Raw genomic sequence first — 15,085 nt, 5'->3', positions numbered from 1 at the left:
TTTCTGAAACAATATTTGTCGAATAACTTAAGGTTTAAAATATTCCTAATAAGGCCATTTAGGAATAAGCACTATTAATATTTTAGCCTGTTCTTACAGTTCTACATCTATGAATATTTCTAATATAAATCCGGAATCATTCGCCCAGGCAAGGTGGCTCAGTTGGTTGGAAAGTCCTGTGCACCAAAAAGGTTGCAGGTTGGTTTCCGGTCAGGGCACATACCTAGGTTTTGGGTTTGATCCCCTCCGGGTACATCCGGGAGGCAACGGATGGATGTTTCACATTTATGTTTCTCTATGTTTCTTTCTCTTCTCTCCCCTTCCTTCCCTCCCTCCCCTTCCTCTCTCTCTGAAAGGCAATGGAAAAAGTCCTCCAGTGAGGATAAATCTGGAATCATTCTATATAGGTAACTTTTTTGTCGTTTTTTGTTTTTTCCTTTTTATTGAATCTATTGGGGTGCACTGGTTAACAAAATTTTACAGGTTTCAGGTGCACGACTCCACAACACATAATAATCTGTACACTGTATTGTGTGTTCACCACCCCAAGTCAAGTCTCCTTCCATCACCATTTATCCCCCCATACCCTCTTCCAACTCCCCCTGCCCTCCTCCCCCCAAGTGATGTTTTGTTGACTAGGGTATTTTTCAATATTAGCATATATAAATAAAAGAATTCATCTGTTTTGTGAGCTGCATCGTTTTTCATAGCATGAAAGTCCCATGTTTTACTTAAAGCCCCTTACCCTTGGACACTTAGTTCCCATTTTTCTGTATTTCTACATACACCGTGCTGCATTTGCTTGAGGAACTTGCTGGAGGACGGCTAAAGTGGATGCTACTGGGCTCCCCTCCCTGTACTGGCCTCAGTGGAAAACCACAGGGGGAAGAAGAAACTTGGAAGTCCCTTTTTCAAGGTATGGTCTTATAGTGTTCTTCCAGCGCCCTCTATTGGCAAAAACTAACAACTGGCTAGCAAAGAAGAAATGTCTACAGGACCGGAAGGGCTTCAGTACCACAAAGGACAAAAAGATTGTATTGGGGGCTGACACACAAATTAATAACTGGTACATCTACCATATATTCTATTGGGCATTGCTGGTAGATGCTAAATTGTTTTCATACAGGTATACTGAAATTGACAACCTAATTGCACTTTCTTTTCCTTCTGACCTAGTTTATTTTCTTGGCTAGACAGTATAATCTATAATGAAAAAAAATTTTTCCAAAAACATTATATTCATTTCCAGAATTTATATGCATTATTTTCATAGTATTATAGTATTGCCCAGAACTCTCTAAACAATGTTAGGGCAGCAGATATCAGTGTCTTGGTTAATGAAAATACTTTCAATGATTTACAATTGCCTGTTGTCTGTCTCTTATAGCCATGCTCATATTATGCAGCATCTATTCTCATTTGTAGCAGAAAGACTACTAGTTGTTCCCCAATATGTTTCCCTGTTCTATAGTAAGAATTTTTCAATGGGCACATGGCCATTCAGAATAAAGAATATATTTTCCCAGCCTCTCCTGTAGGTAAGTATGGCGATGTAATTAAAGTGAAGCCAATGAGATGTGAGCAGATGTGATTTATGTATCTTACTGGAAAGGGGTGGGTCATGTCCTCCTAGTCTCTCTTCCCCAACTGCTAGCAGTAATTTGGACACAGTGGCATGGACCATGCAAATGAGAGTAACACCCAGAGGTGTCGAAGCAATAAGATGGAAGGTGCCTGGACTCCTAATGACTGTGGAGCCACCAAACCAGCCCTGGATTTATACCCAGGAAGGTGATGTGAGAAAGAGATACCACGTTTAAGCCACTGTTACAACCAGAATGTATACCCTATCTAGAACTACTACCTACTAGGAGTTCTTTCATTAAAAAGAGAAATAGCCCTGGTCAGAATGGCTCGGTTGGGTATCGTCCCGTGCATTGAAAGGTTGCAGGGTTTGATCTAGCCAGGGCACGTGCCTGGGTTGCAGGCTTGATCCTTAGTGGGCAGCCTGCAGGAGGCAGCTGATGTTTTGCCCTCACATTGATTCTCTCTCCCTCTCCCTTCCTCTCTCTCTCTAAAAGTCGATAAACTATTTTAAAAATAGAAAAAAATATTTTTTTTAATAATTTCTCCTGTGGGACATTGAGTATTCAGAATTTTTATGTCTTCTTGACTAAATGGTTGCTCTTATTTTTTTTCTTTTGTTTGACTAAATGTTGATACTTTTTTTCTTAGGAAATCATCCCTTTCATCTACAATTTGACATTTATTAATATAAAGTTGTATATAGTATTCTCATTTGATTAAAAAATTTAAGGCCCTTGCTGGGTAGCTCAGTTGGTTAGAGCATTGTCTTGATACTCTAAGGTTTGTGGGTTTGATCCCAGGTGAGGGCACATTCATGAATCAACCAATGAATGCATAAATAAGTGGAACAACAAATCAATGTTTCTCTCACTTCCTCTAAAATCAATAAATTTTTAAAAATTAATTTAAAATAAAAATGTGTTTAAATCCATGGTTTGGGATCCCAAGATGGCACTTCTAATGGTGGTGGAGTAGCAAGCAGGCCAGGGGTCTGGATCTTTATTGACTTTGTAGATTAAGCCTCCCATACCAGTCCTGCCATAGGCTGCCTACTTCTGGCCCACCTCCAGATATTATCTTGAGAAATATACTTCAGTCTCATTTAAGATCCTGTTATTTTGAGTTTCTGTTATTTGGAGTTGAACTGAATCCTGACTCACTACCTCATAGTGTTATAAGGATTAAATAAATGAGAGAATACAAGTAGATCACATAACCCAGTATTAACTCTTAACACACAGTAAGTGCTCAATAAAGAGTGGTTAGTCTCAGGGAACTATCATCACCAGGAACTTGTCATGCACACAGGACCACAGAGTACATCAGAGGCTGCAGGAGTTAGGCCTCCTAGGCATCTTTTCCACTTTCCCTTGAAGATTTCAGCCCAAATTGTTCTGATCAGTGGCCTGTTTAATTGGATTAATCTTCATGGCTGGCCTGGAACTTTATTAGTTGAGAACAGGAAAACTGGAGTGCTCTAGAAGGTGACTGAGTTGCAGGTCACAGAGTGCTGCATTTGGAACCCAGGCTGGAAGCCTGCCTGACCACATGTCACAGGCTGGGCCAGGACCAGAAGCATGAGGGAGGTTGGACCATCCTCATAACCTCCCATTATCCACCATCCGGGAGACACCAGGGAGAAACTTCAGACCACAGCCCTGCACAAGTCTCACCTCTCTAGCTCCCTCCCACCAGGGTTGTCATTTCAGCTCAGGAAACACAATTCTCTTCATGGTAGGGCCTTTATTCATTTTGTTTTCCTAGCTTGGAAGGTTCTGCCCCCAAATTCTTGTAAAACAGCTTCTTGTCATTCTTCAAGTCATAGCTTAAAGGTTCCCTGCTTGCATGGGCCTTCTTTATCAGTTCCTAGCATCCTCCATTGCTTCACCCATCCTTCCTGGCATTTGTGAATACTTGAAATTAATATGTGTCCTTTTTCTGCTTGCCAGTCTCCCCCACTGGAGCGAACCCCATGAGGGCAAGGATCTTGTCTGGCTTTTTCATCGCTTCTTCCTCAACATTTAGCAAAGAACCTGGAACGCATTCATTTTGTATTTGAAAAATGAATGAGTGCATGCTGCAAAGACCCTATTTAACGTTTCTCACCTTTTACCATCCCCTCACCTCCCAGTGGCCTCCTCAGTTTACCCGGCTCCCGGCCGAAAAGGACCGCAGTCGTCTTTCAGGCCGTTGGCGCACTCGCGCGCCCGGCTCTCTATGGCAGCACCCTCAGACCCTGCTCCGGGCTCTGAGGGTGCCAGTGTCAGTGGGAGGTGTCCGGGCTGGGACCGGATGCAGCGCTCAGGATTCCCCCAGTGCCACGTAGGAGCCGGGAACCATCAGGGCTGGACATGGTCTCCTGACTAGGGTTCCCCCGGAGCCACAAGGAGACGATGGAGCTCAGCGCGCAGGAAGCCGGAAGTGACCCCTCCCCGTCCCGTCGCGTCCTGTCTAGGAGGGCAGGAGGCTTGATATCTCAGTGGTAGGCCGAGGGCCGGCTCTGAAGACTCAGGGACTGACCAGCAGGCCAGGAACTCAGCCCCTAGTTGTCGGTTTCTTCTGCAACCCACGCCCGGTAAGGGGAAAAGGGCAAATTTCAAAATCGAGAGCGTCCGGCCCTGGCCAGTGTGGCTCAGGGGTTGGAGCCTCAGCCTGCGCACCGAAAGGTCCCGGGTTTGATTCCCAGTCAAGAGCACGTACCTCCTACAACGGTTGCAGGTTGAATCCCCAGTCCCCGTGGGGGAGGCAACAGATGATGTGTCTCTCTCACATCCATGTTTCTTTCCCTCTCTTTCTCCCCTGTCCCTTCCACTCTCTCTAAAAATGAATGCAAAAAATATCCTCTAGTGAAGTTCAACAAACAAAAGAAAACGGAGATTATGGGCACAGTTGCCCCGGCAACCACAGGGCTTGGGGCCTTGGGGGAAAAAAATCACCACAATCTGATAGGAGAACGTTGGCCAATCACGTCCGGTTTTCCAGCGCTCGCCCCTCCCCCTGCAGTTGATTGGCTAAAGGCAGAGGGAGAGGCGGGCCTCCCAGAACGAGTCTTCGGAGAGGCAAGACGGCGGGGTTTGGCTGGCTCGCCAAGACCCCCCACTGGGTTTCCAGACCCCAAAGGCCCACAACCACTCACCAGGAGGGCTGGGCTGCCAGCCGGGCCCTGAGTGGCGCCAGCCAGGACCTGTGCTGAGCCTATGGCCGCACAGGAAGAGGGTGGGAAGCCCAGAGGAGAGACTGGATTCCGGGTCCTCTACTCTCGCTCTCCTGCTGAAGGCGCAGGTGTAGGTCAATGGTGAGTAACCAGGTCGGGTTCTTCAGTGCCTGGTATGTCAGGTGTGAGAAGCAAGGTGGAAGCAGGCCACACCTCAACTGCTACCCAGAGATACCAAGACCCTGGTGTCCCCCCACCCTCCAGCCTGCTACCTCTTAGGGGCGCTCCATGACTCACCAAATCATGAACACCCTTCACCCTGACGTTCCAGGCCCTTCCACAGTGCCCCAGCTACCTCCTCATTCTTGGCTGCTCTTGTCAAATATTTTCCAAACTGCCAAGTTCCACTCTTAAAATGCTCTCGCCTGGTCTGTGCCAGAATGGTGACCTGTGGATGGACATATAGGAAGGAAAGGACAGAAACCCATGGGATTCTTGGAATTAACATCCCTCTGCACTGTGCTATGAAAAGGGAAAACAGTTTCTCCTGGATACTGTGGCCTCTGAGCTCCTCATAGGCTAGAGTGAAGCCTTTAAATGATTCCTTGGCTCATTTAACAGACCTCCGAGTGGTTCAAGTCCTGACACCCTGGCCACGCAGCCCAAGCAAACAAATAGCCACTGTGCAAATGAATATTCTGTGCTAAGCTTGTGCCAAGTGATGACAACTCCCAGTATTGTTTTAAGCCTCCTTTCCACCTCTCTCTCTCCATTAGAAAACAAGCTCTTGCCCGGCCGGCGTGGCTCAGCGGTGGAGCATCGACCTAGGATCCAGGAGATCGCAGTACGACTCCTGGTCAGGGCACATGCCCGGGTTGAGGGCTCGATCCCCAGCAGGGGGTGTGCAGGAGGCAGCTGATCAATGACACTTTCATCACTGATTTTTCTTTCTCTCTCTTCCTCTCTCTGAAATCAATAAAGATATATTTAAAATAAAAAGAAAACAAGCTCCTGGGGACAGCAAGCCTGCTTTATGTGTTAAAGCCCTATCAGCCCCTCACACTGAGCCAAGCAGAGAAATCCCATTTCTGGCTGTGACTGGAGCCATGAAGGGACTCCCACTAGTCAGCAGCTTCCTGGCATCCTAATGATTATATGCTCCTCCCTCCCCCCATCTCCAGCTGACTCCAGCACCCCAGAAGGTCAAGTCTACTGTCTCTTTTTAGACAGCCCCACCTCATGTCATACATTAATTATATAGTCAATAGCTGTTGGGGTACATGGAATTAGGGGTACTTTACATGGTAAAATCCCTGACCCTGGGCCCCAGCTTTCAGTTCTCTGGTTGTATAGCTTTGGGAAAGTTAATGGCCTCCTCTCCCAGCCTCAGTTTCCTCACCTATAAATCTGGGATAAAACCCACTGCTCAGTGTTGTGGAGAGTAGAGGTGACATATATATGGAGCTTGGCTCCATGCCTGGCAGGGCAGCTGCTCAACAACTGGCAGCTATTATTACTATTCCTTGTCTGCCATCCTGTTCAAGCCACTTCATCCCTTAGGAGCTGGGAGCCAACCAGGGCTCCAGCCACCCTGCTGGCTCCATGATCCACAGAGACAGGTGGGGTCTCAATGGCCTCCCTGATGCAGACATCAAGGTCAAAACTGCATGTTATCTTGGAAGCCAAGCTGCAAATCTTGGATAATAAGTAGGCTGAGCCCATCCCTCCCAGGAAAAAGAGAGAATGGGAAACAGAAATGACAGAAGGAAAACACCAGAAGGCCAGGAGTAAAATAACCAGGCATGGGTGAGTAGGACAAATTATAAAGAACAAGTGTGAAGAGGCCAAGGAGGGGAGAAGTAGCAGGAGCTGGCAGCAGCTTCAGAATGGACCAGGAGGGGCAGTTGTCCCTGGTGAGGAATTCGCACTGAAATACCACTGGACCCCAGTGGAAAGAGATGGAAAATGTCCAGCCACAAAACTCGACCCTGGTGCCTGCAGCAGGAGACAGGGCAGGTGGGAGACAATAAGTATGAGCTCCCAAGCTGGCCCTGTCCTATTCCTGGCTCCCAAAGAGCCAAAGGAGGTTCCAGGGCTCAGTGGGCAATGCCCCTGGGATGAGAGTGATAGCTGCAGAGGGCCCACCAGGGGATCCACAATTCCAGCAGTGGCTGATTGGCTTCAGGTCTTGAAACCTCTCTGTGCTAAGAAGTCTTTGCCTGGAGACATGGTCCTGACCATCCAGATTGGCCCCCAAGCCAAGTCAAGGTTGGGGAATAGGGTGCCCAAGCCCTGAGAGCAATGACTCAGGGATGCCTTAGTGAGGACACATGCTTGACGGAAGAGCCTCCCAGAGTCTGGGGTCAGCCACCAGCACCCCACACATCCCCACCCGCCACCACCTCAACCCACCCCACTCCCACACCAAGACAGAGCAATAGGCTGTGGCTTGAATTCCAAGCCCTTTAATTTGCAGCTAGCCTGCCTGCTCTTCAACCTAACTCCTCCCAGTGTTGCCATGCCCCACCCCCATGCCAGGACCTCCCCAACCCCCTTCCCACTACCCCTCTCACTGCCATTGCAGCTGCCCTCCCTCCAGGCCTCCTAGGTGGGAGCAGGTGGAGGTGCTGCCAGAGCCCCCGCCGCCCCCAGCATCAACATGGCCAGGGCCTTGGGCCCCGTGGTGTGGATCTTTTCATGCCGGTGCAGGTTGGAGCGCCTGCTGAAGCTCTTGCCGCAAAGGGGGCAGGAGTAGGGCCGGACCCCGCGGTGGGTGCGCTGGTGGGCAGTGAGGTGCGAACTGTGGCTGAAGCTCTTGCCGCAGTCCAGGCAGTGGTAAGGCTTCTCCCCGGTGTGCGTGCGGTTGTGCGCGATAAGGTTGGAGCGCTGGCTGAAGCACTTTCCGCACTCGGGACACGGGTAGGGCTTGACCCCTGTGTGGGTGCGTTGGTGGGTGACCAGGGCTGAGCTCTGTGTGAAGCACTTACTGCAGATGGGACACTTGTGGGGCTTGGCACCTGTGTGCGTGCCCTGGTGGGTGACCAGGTCTGAGCGGCGGGTGAAACGCTTGGCACAGCGGTCACACACGTAGGGCTTTTCGCCCGTATGGATGCGCTGGTGCTGGATCAGCGTAGAGTGGTGGCTGAAGCTCTTCCAGCAGGACGGGCAGGTGTAGGGCTTCTCACCAGTGTGGATGATCTGGTGCTGGATGAGGTGTGAGCTGCGGCCGAAGCGCTTGCCGCAGTCGGTGCAGGCGTAGGGTTTCTCGCCCGTGTGCGTGCGTCGGTGCGTCACCAGGTGGGAGTGCCAGCTGAAGCCCTTGCCACACTGCTCACATTTGTAGGTCTTCTTGTTGGTGTCACCATCAGGGGCCAGGCCCTCCTCACTGCTCTCAGGGGCGCCTATCTCCCCCTCGCTGGGTTTCTCTGGGAGGTCGCTGTCAGACAGGGCTGGTTCCAGCTGTCTCTCCTCTGGGGGACCCTGCTGCCCGTCGTCTTTGGCTGGCCCCAATCTGTGGCTGCTGGCTGCTTGCCATCCACACTGTAGGACATCCCCCTGGGCTCTCCCTGCCCTGGTCCTAAAGGACTTCACATCCCCAGGGACTGCCGGAGATGAGGTTGGCTCCTCCTTTCTCACCTCCACCGCTCCTGGAGAAAGCGTTTCCAACCAGAGAGAAGCTTTTGTGAGGGACCCGAGGGGATTCCGGAGGAGAAAAGTGCAAGGACCTGAGGGGAACCTGGGAAACGACTGCCACCCTGTGCAGAGGAGGGGAGGCTGGCGCCCTGCCCCAGGAAGGGCCATGTGTCTGCACCCCATAGGAAAGAGCCGGCACTGACAAGGGGCACCTGGGAGTGACAGTGACAACCCATTGCCCACCCATCACCTCTGAACGCACCTCTCTTCTCTTCATCTCCCATCTGCAGGCACGAACTTGAGGCCTCGCCCTTGCCCTGCACCTGGGAGGCCCAGAAAGTTCTGCTGAAGGGAAACCCTGCCCAAAAAGAGATGTAGTCCTCAGTCATGGACCTCCAGGGCTGCCCAGCAGGAGACACCCTCCCCGCCCCAGAAGTGACAGAGCAAAGGGGAATGGGTGCAACTCTGGAAACACCAGGTAATACCACGTGAGCTCAAAGATTGCTTGGGGTCAGCTGTCCACCCTCTCTAGGAAGCATGTTTCAGGGTCACCACTAGACACACTGTTTTCAGGGGAGTCAGGCTCTGCTTTATTTCCTTGAACGAGCACCAGGAGTAAAGGGAGAGGGACTGGGCCAGGTCAGCTGCCAGCAATCCACTTTCTCACACAGCCCAGCAGCAGGCCCAGAAATGTTGGAAACCAAACAGTCTCCCACTCTTGCACCTACACCTTCCCAGGACCATCAGCAAAAAGGGCTCCTAGGGAGAGCCAGGGGCAAAGAAAAGCCAAGTGGGAGGGCCTGGGACAAGCGGGCCAGGGACACTCACCACCCAGAAGTCTGAGACCAAAGATCCATTTGCCAAGTCCCTGGGTAAGGGCCTGAGAATTCTGGTCAAGTTAGTAAGAGAGCAGAGGGCCTAGCCTCCATGCCCTGATCCAAGCCCCATGGGAGGAAGGTAGTATGTTAGACAAAATGGGTGATTTGGGTCATCCATGAGGCCTGTCGTGGGACCACAAATGGGTGCTAGGTTCCCTCTGATCTCCCAGGACTTGCCCAGACCTGATGATCTGGGCCCTGGGAGCGTTAACAACAGGTGGTAAACAAACCTGAGATAATTAAAGGAGTGAGCAGAATGGCTGTGATCTTGGGGTTCACCAGGGACAACAGGGGTCTTGGCCCACCACTGAAGTCAAAGAGTGTCATTACCAAGCCCCCAGCTTCACTTGGACTAGCAGGTGTGCAACAGATGTGTGTTGACAGACATACTAGCTGAGTGAATGAATAACAATGCATGAACACTGAGTTTTTATAAGATTTCATAAAAATCTGCCAAGAAAACTAGAGTCTGGAAGTGAGGAGTCAAATCCCTGGGACATAACTACTTACTGTGAGGAAAACTGAGAGCCACAGCCCCTGAGAAGAGGACATGCCCCTTGGGGCAGATGTGACAGCTCAGAGTCTATGAGTCTGAAGATTAACTAGCACCACGTCCCCCCTACCACGGGCATGCAGCCCTGACCCTAGGGCCAAATTTGCTAAAGCTCAGACACTTCTAAAGCCTAGCTTTAAGAAAAAGGGGGTTAGAACTACAGGAATAAGTACCACAGAAGAACCAAAGAAAAGCAGAATTTCTAAGTAGGCACTGTCTAGTACAGCAGCCAACTAGCCACATGTAGCTATTTCAGTTCAAATTTGAGCTGATTAAAATGAAATAATATTAAATACTCAGTTGCTCTAGCCACATTTCTAGTGCTCAACAGCCACATTTGGCTCATGGCTACCATCTCAGCCCATATACAGAGCATGCTCATCACTAGGAAGGTTCTAGAGAACAGAACGGTCTATGTGAACAATGAGAAGGGTTTAAGCCTGGGAAAGCTGGGAGGTGACAGTGTGACAAACCCCACCTCTGGCATCCAGGGCCTTAGGAAGCGGTTGCCCCAGCACAAGTGCCAGTCCTTACCCAAAGCCAGCCCATTTCGCTTCTGCAGGACATCCCGGTAGAAACTCTGCTGCGTGTGGTCCAGCTGCCCCCACTCCTCCCTGGAGAGGTACAGAGCCACATCCTCAAAGGTCACTGGCATCTGAAACAACATGAAATGCTTACTCTGCAGCACATGACAAGACATGGTAGAGGTGCCAAGATGAGGCCAAGTTGAGATTCCCAACTCCCAACCTGCTGCCCAGGTGGGGAGAAACAGGAGCCACCCAAGGATGGCCTTTTGGGGGCAAGAATAAGGCAGCTGTATACAACAAAAGACAGGAGACAAAAACAAGAGAGTCCTTTTGTGACACCATAGGAAAGCTCAGGATCTCCAGCATATTCCCCTCCAGCCCCCACCCTCAGGACCAGTGCTGAGATCTGGAGGATGATTCAGTCAGAGGTGCTGTCCCTCCACGTCTTTCTGTTTCCCTCCAGCCTTGGACAGGGGCACTCACCTGGGACCAGGCAGTGAGGAGTGCTGCAGCCATCTGCCGGTCTCTGGTCCTCCCCTCATGGGAAAGCACAGGGATCTGGGGGGAGGGGAGGGCTGAGAGAGGAGAGAGGTCCTCAGACAGGCCACCTCATTCTGCTGTGTCCTGTTGCCCCCAGATAGGGTTCATGCCTGGCAAACCCACAGCTGACCCAAGAAGAGGGTCAACAGGCTCTGAGGCTGTGCCAGGGTAGCCTCTAAGAGGCAAGTGGGCAGACATACAGGCATCTTTCCTGACCATGGCAGGGACCTCTTCCCCTCCCCACCTGGGCTGTGAGCCTCCACCTCTCCCCACAGCTGCTGCCCAGAAAAGTACCTCTCTTCACATCCCTCTCCTCACCTCCACCAGGCAGAAAAAGAACTTTCTCCTTAGAACCCTGGCTTAGGTGCCCCAAGCTCCAAGCTCCTTGAGCCCTGTCTTCCTGCGATGCCCCCTCGGGGTGTGGCTCTTGCAGTTCTGTCTTAATGTCGGGTGACTCCTGAGCAGCTCCCAAAGGTACCATCTCCTTTGACTCGGAAAGCATTTCTTGACAAGGATGCCCATGACCTGGAACCTAGGAATTGTAGCCCCCATCAGCACTGGGACAGAGACTAGAAGACACAGCCAAGCACCATGTCCTCCACTCCCAGGGGTCCCTGCAGGGGCAGACACTTAGTGTGGCTGAGTGCACAACCAAATACAAGACCCAGCTTGAAGGACTGGCTTTGCTTCCTCCCATCCCCAGGGACATATACATCTCCTGCTAACCCCCACAAGGGAAGGAAGGCAGGCCCATCAAGGCCCTGCTAGGTGCAGGCTGGCCAAGTGCCCACAGGGCAGCTGCCTGTTTCAATTCAAGGCTTGCACCTCTAACAGCAGTGTGGATTATTATTTTTAATATATGAGGAAACCAAGTGTAGTGGGTTGAAAAATCCAATGACTGATGTCCTTATAAAAAGGACAGAAACATGGAGGAGGCCGTGCGAAGACAGAAGCAAAGACTGGAGTGATGCTGTCACAAGCTAAGGGACACCTAGAGCCCCCAAAAGCTAGAAGGGGCAGGAAGGATCCTCCCCGAGAGCCTTGGGAGGGAGCCCTACGAACACTCTGATTTTGAGTTTCTGGCCTCCAGACCTATGAGAGAATAAATTCTGGTTGTTTTAAGCTACCAAGTTTGTGGTCCTTTGTTATGGCAGCCCCAGGAAGCTAATATACTCAGGATCAGAGATCAGACAACGGCCCAAGATCATGGAGCCAGTGAGTGGCTCAGCCAGGATTTGAACTCAAGTATATCTGACGCCCAAGACATAGGGCAACCATGTCTTGTAGGTGTCAGGGGGCATCATGTGGCCTTGGGCCATTTCTGGCCTGACACAATTTGGTCAGAGCAGTTGGAGTTTTTTTGGTTTGAAGAAAAAGCCCAAGGGTGCCACTAAGTGTGCTGAGGCCTGGTGCCCATCTTGGTCTGACAGAACTCCTCTCCAGCTCACTCCCTTCAGCACTACCCCGCCCAATGGGACTTCAGGGTCCTCCCAATTCATCCCCCCTTCATCACACCAGCCTCAACCCCAGTCCTCGAGGAGAGTGAGGAGCAGGCTTTAGTCAGGTGACTGGGGCTCAAATCCAGAGCCATTCCTCACTAGCCATTCAACTCCGAGCAGGTACTGCCTCCACCCAAACCTCAAGAGCCTCAGTTAAGTCACTTCCCTTGCACTGGGAGGCCCCTGGTGAAGCCTCATTGTCATCCACAGCATGGGGACTGGCCAGCCTTCTGCTGGGAACTCATGCCTATCCCTCTCCCCCATTCTATGTATGTTAGGGTCTCAAAGGAAAAGACCCCAGACCAGGAGTCAGAGTGCCTGAGAGCCACATGAGTGAGGCAGCCTCCAAGACTCAGCTGCTCTGCCTCCTGCACAGATAACGTACGAGCAAGAGCTACCCACTCCAGAAAGTTCTGGATAAACATAAAACAGTGCCTATAATTATTATTATTACTCTACTGTGTGAGCTGACAGAAACCAACATCAGCAGAGAATGTCATGGACATGTGAGGCCTTGTTGCTGTTACAAAGGCACTGTGGAATGGAAAACGAACAGTGGTAACAATTCTTTGTGCTTCTATGGTAGGAAAAAGATAGAACTAGTACTTGATTTGTATTTGTACTACCAGGTGTCTCTGACCTAGGTTCCAGTTGCTGTGGGTGTTCTTATATTATGTGTTACAATAATGACCTCCTGCAGGCTGATGAACTGTTTACAGGGACTCTTGTGCCCATTATCTCCTCTGAGCCTCCCAACCACCTGGGTGAGATGGATGGGAACAACAGGCATATGATTCACATTTTATAGATCATACACCTGGTTTCCAGAGGCCAGGGAACTTGCCCAAGGTCACACACCTGGCCGTGACTGACTTATATTCCTCTGATTCCAAGCCTGGTGACTCTGGTCTCTCCAAAGGTTGTAATTATACACAATGTAATTATATATATACACACACACACACACAAACAGACATACACACAACAGGTACAGGAAGGCCTAGGTGCTCAGACCCAGAGAGAGGAGAAGGGGGTCCCAGGTCAAGGACAGTGTGTGTGTGGGGGGGGGGGGTTTGAGGCTTCTCTGTGTGCTCTCGGTTCTGCTCAGAGAGCTAGCCTCACTGGTAGGATCCCTACACAGCCTAACTGCTACCTCACATGGCCTTTGGTCCAGTGACTATGGAATTCACCAGGCCAAGCAATGCAGTTCCGCAGAAGTCAATTCCCAGGTGGAAGGTATTTCCCATCATACCACCTTCTCTTCAATACCTCCTTCACCCCCATCCACCAGCCCTGCATCCCAGTGAGTCTAACTCTTCCATTGGTCCAGATACCCTGCTGTGAAGATCCTGTGCAGTTCCAGTTCCTTCCAGAGCACACCTCCCTCACCTGGTACCCCATCCATACCTCTTGGGCTCTCTCTTTGCCCTGGGTAGCCTGGATGCCTCCACGGTCTGCAGACATTTTCTATCTCACAGCAAGAAAGCACAGCTGAGCAGTTTCTCCTGTTGGCCAAGCCCCCTCCAGCTTCCGGCCAGGAGCCTGGAAGAGCAGAAGGAAATCAGCCAGCGTCTCCTGGACACCTCTGAAGTGCCCCCCAAATCCCATGTAGGGCCAGACCCATCCCTGTTTTCAATCAAAAATAAAGCTTCCTTGATGCCATCCAACGGCCTCCCTGTTTTTTGGTCCCTCGCTTCTACAGAATGCTATTTTGTACGGCCCTTTGTCGCTGAAACAATAGCCCCAATCAACTCAGGGAAAGCCAGGGCTGACTAGGAATCTGCATCTCCTGTCATCAGAAGCCGAAAGGTCTGCAGAGATCCTACAAAACAGGTGCTGTGTGGGGCCCCAACGAATACAGCCAGCTCAGCTCAGCTGAGAAATCCAAGCCCTGCCATCTCCCTGGCCCAGGGCACACATGCACAGGACACACATACACCCTGTGCTTGGCCAGACTCAGCCCTGCCTGGGATCCAGAAATTGAGCTGCCCACTCTCAGCAGCCCTCCCTGCGGCTGCAACAACCCACCTGTGCTCGGGAGTCCATCTGACTCACGGTCCTGGACAGAGGATGTCCTTCCTGTCCTTCCCCTTCCCCAACCTGGGTCCAGACCCCCTTCTCTCCAAGCCCTTCACCTTTGACCCCGTCCCCTCCTGCCAGTTGGCCACCTGCGTCCGTCTTTGGATCCAGGTCCCCTCCCCAGCCCCCCACCCTCCCTGAGGTGGAGGTGGATGGGGCACCTTGAACAGCTGGAAGGGGGGCCCTCCCCTGGGAAAGGAGTCGCGGCAGCCTGCACCGGGAAAGGGAGCCGGGTGGAGACTGGGATTAAGGACAACAGGAAGTCCCTCCCAGATCCTGTTCCCCGCGTCGCTGCAGTCCTAGAGGGTTCCTGGCTTCAAGGGTTCCGAGCTTAGGGTCCCGAGCCCAGCTGCACCTGCTCTTGGCAGCTCACTATCACTTTTCCGGGCACGTACTACTGGTGATGCCAGCCAAGCGGGGCGCCAATACAGGAAAATACATTTAATGGGAGGATTTTTGATATTTGACATTTGAGAGAGAACATTGCAGCTGTCTTCACAGGAGGGGCACTTTGCTGGGTGGAGAGGTATGATGGTCCTTTTCAGCACCCTTCAGGGCTTCTGAAGGTCCATGGTTTCTCCATAAAGATGTTCCTGGATTTTATTTACAGCCCCCAGGCTGGTCAGCAGGTCCTC

At 51.3% G+C, this 15,085-nt stretch overlaps 1 protein-coding gene across 3 annotated transcripts; it reads right to left on the bottom strand.

Annotated features, from left to right (window-relative positions):
- Nucleotides 1–7,186: 7,186 nt before the first annotated feature.
- Nucleotides 7,187–14,727, bottom strand: ZNF205 (zinc finger protein 205). Of its 3 annotated transcripts, XM_081133264.1 has the most exons (7): nt 14,612–14,715; nt 13,779–13,913; nt 11,191–11,404; nt 10,816–10,907; nt 10,340–10,460; nt 8,637–8,732; nt 7,187–8,388 (listed from the first exon to the last, which is right to left on the bottom strand). In XM_081133264.1, the coding sequence occupies exons 2-7, from the start codon at nt 13,833–13,835 to the stop codon at nt 7,346–7,348; spliced, it is 1,623 nt and encodes a 540-aa protein (XP_080989390.1). In that variant the 5' UTR covers nt 13,836–13,913; nt 14,612–14,715; the 3' UTR covers nt 7,187–7,345. The 3 variants fall into 3 exon arrangements, with proteins under 3 accessions (XP_080989390.1, XP_080989392.1, XP_080989391.1); XM_081133266.1 differs by lacking the exon at nt 11,191–11,404 and having other exon boundaries at nt 14,612–14,716; XM_081133265.1 differs by lacking the exons at nt 10,816–10,907; nt 11,191–11,404 and having other exon boundaries at nt 14,612–14,727.
- Between the last annotated feature and the right edge of the window lie 358 nt (nt 14,728–15,085).

Source organism: Miniopterus schreibersii (assembly GCF_964146895.1).
Source record: "Miniopterus schreibersii genome assembly, chromosome: 3".
Lineage (NCBI taxonomy): Eukaryota > Metazoa > Chordata > Mammalia > Chiroptera > Miniopteridae > Miniopterus > Miniopterus schreibersii.
This window is presented reverse-complemented; position numbering and strand designations above follow the sequence as displayed.

What these genes read in the sequence shown, in the direction of transcription:
- ZNF205 (XM_081133264.1), bottom strand. Translation starts at nt 13,835, where the DNA reads ATGTCTGCAGACCGTGGAGGCATCCAGGCTACCCAGGGCAAAGAGAGA. An exon ending in GCAAAGAGAGAGCCCAAGAG is followed by an intron (nt 11,405 to 13,778) that starts GTATGGATGGGG and finishes TACAATTCCTAG; the next exon opens with GTTCCAGGTCATGGGCATCC. An exon ending in TCTTTTTCTGCCTGGTGGAG is followed by an intron (nt 10,908 to 11,190) that starts GTGAGGAGAGGG and finishes CTCCTCTCTCAG; the next exon opens with CCCTCCCCTCCCCCCAGATC.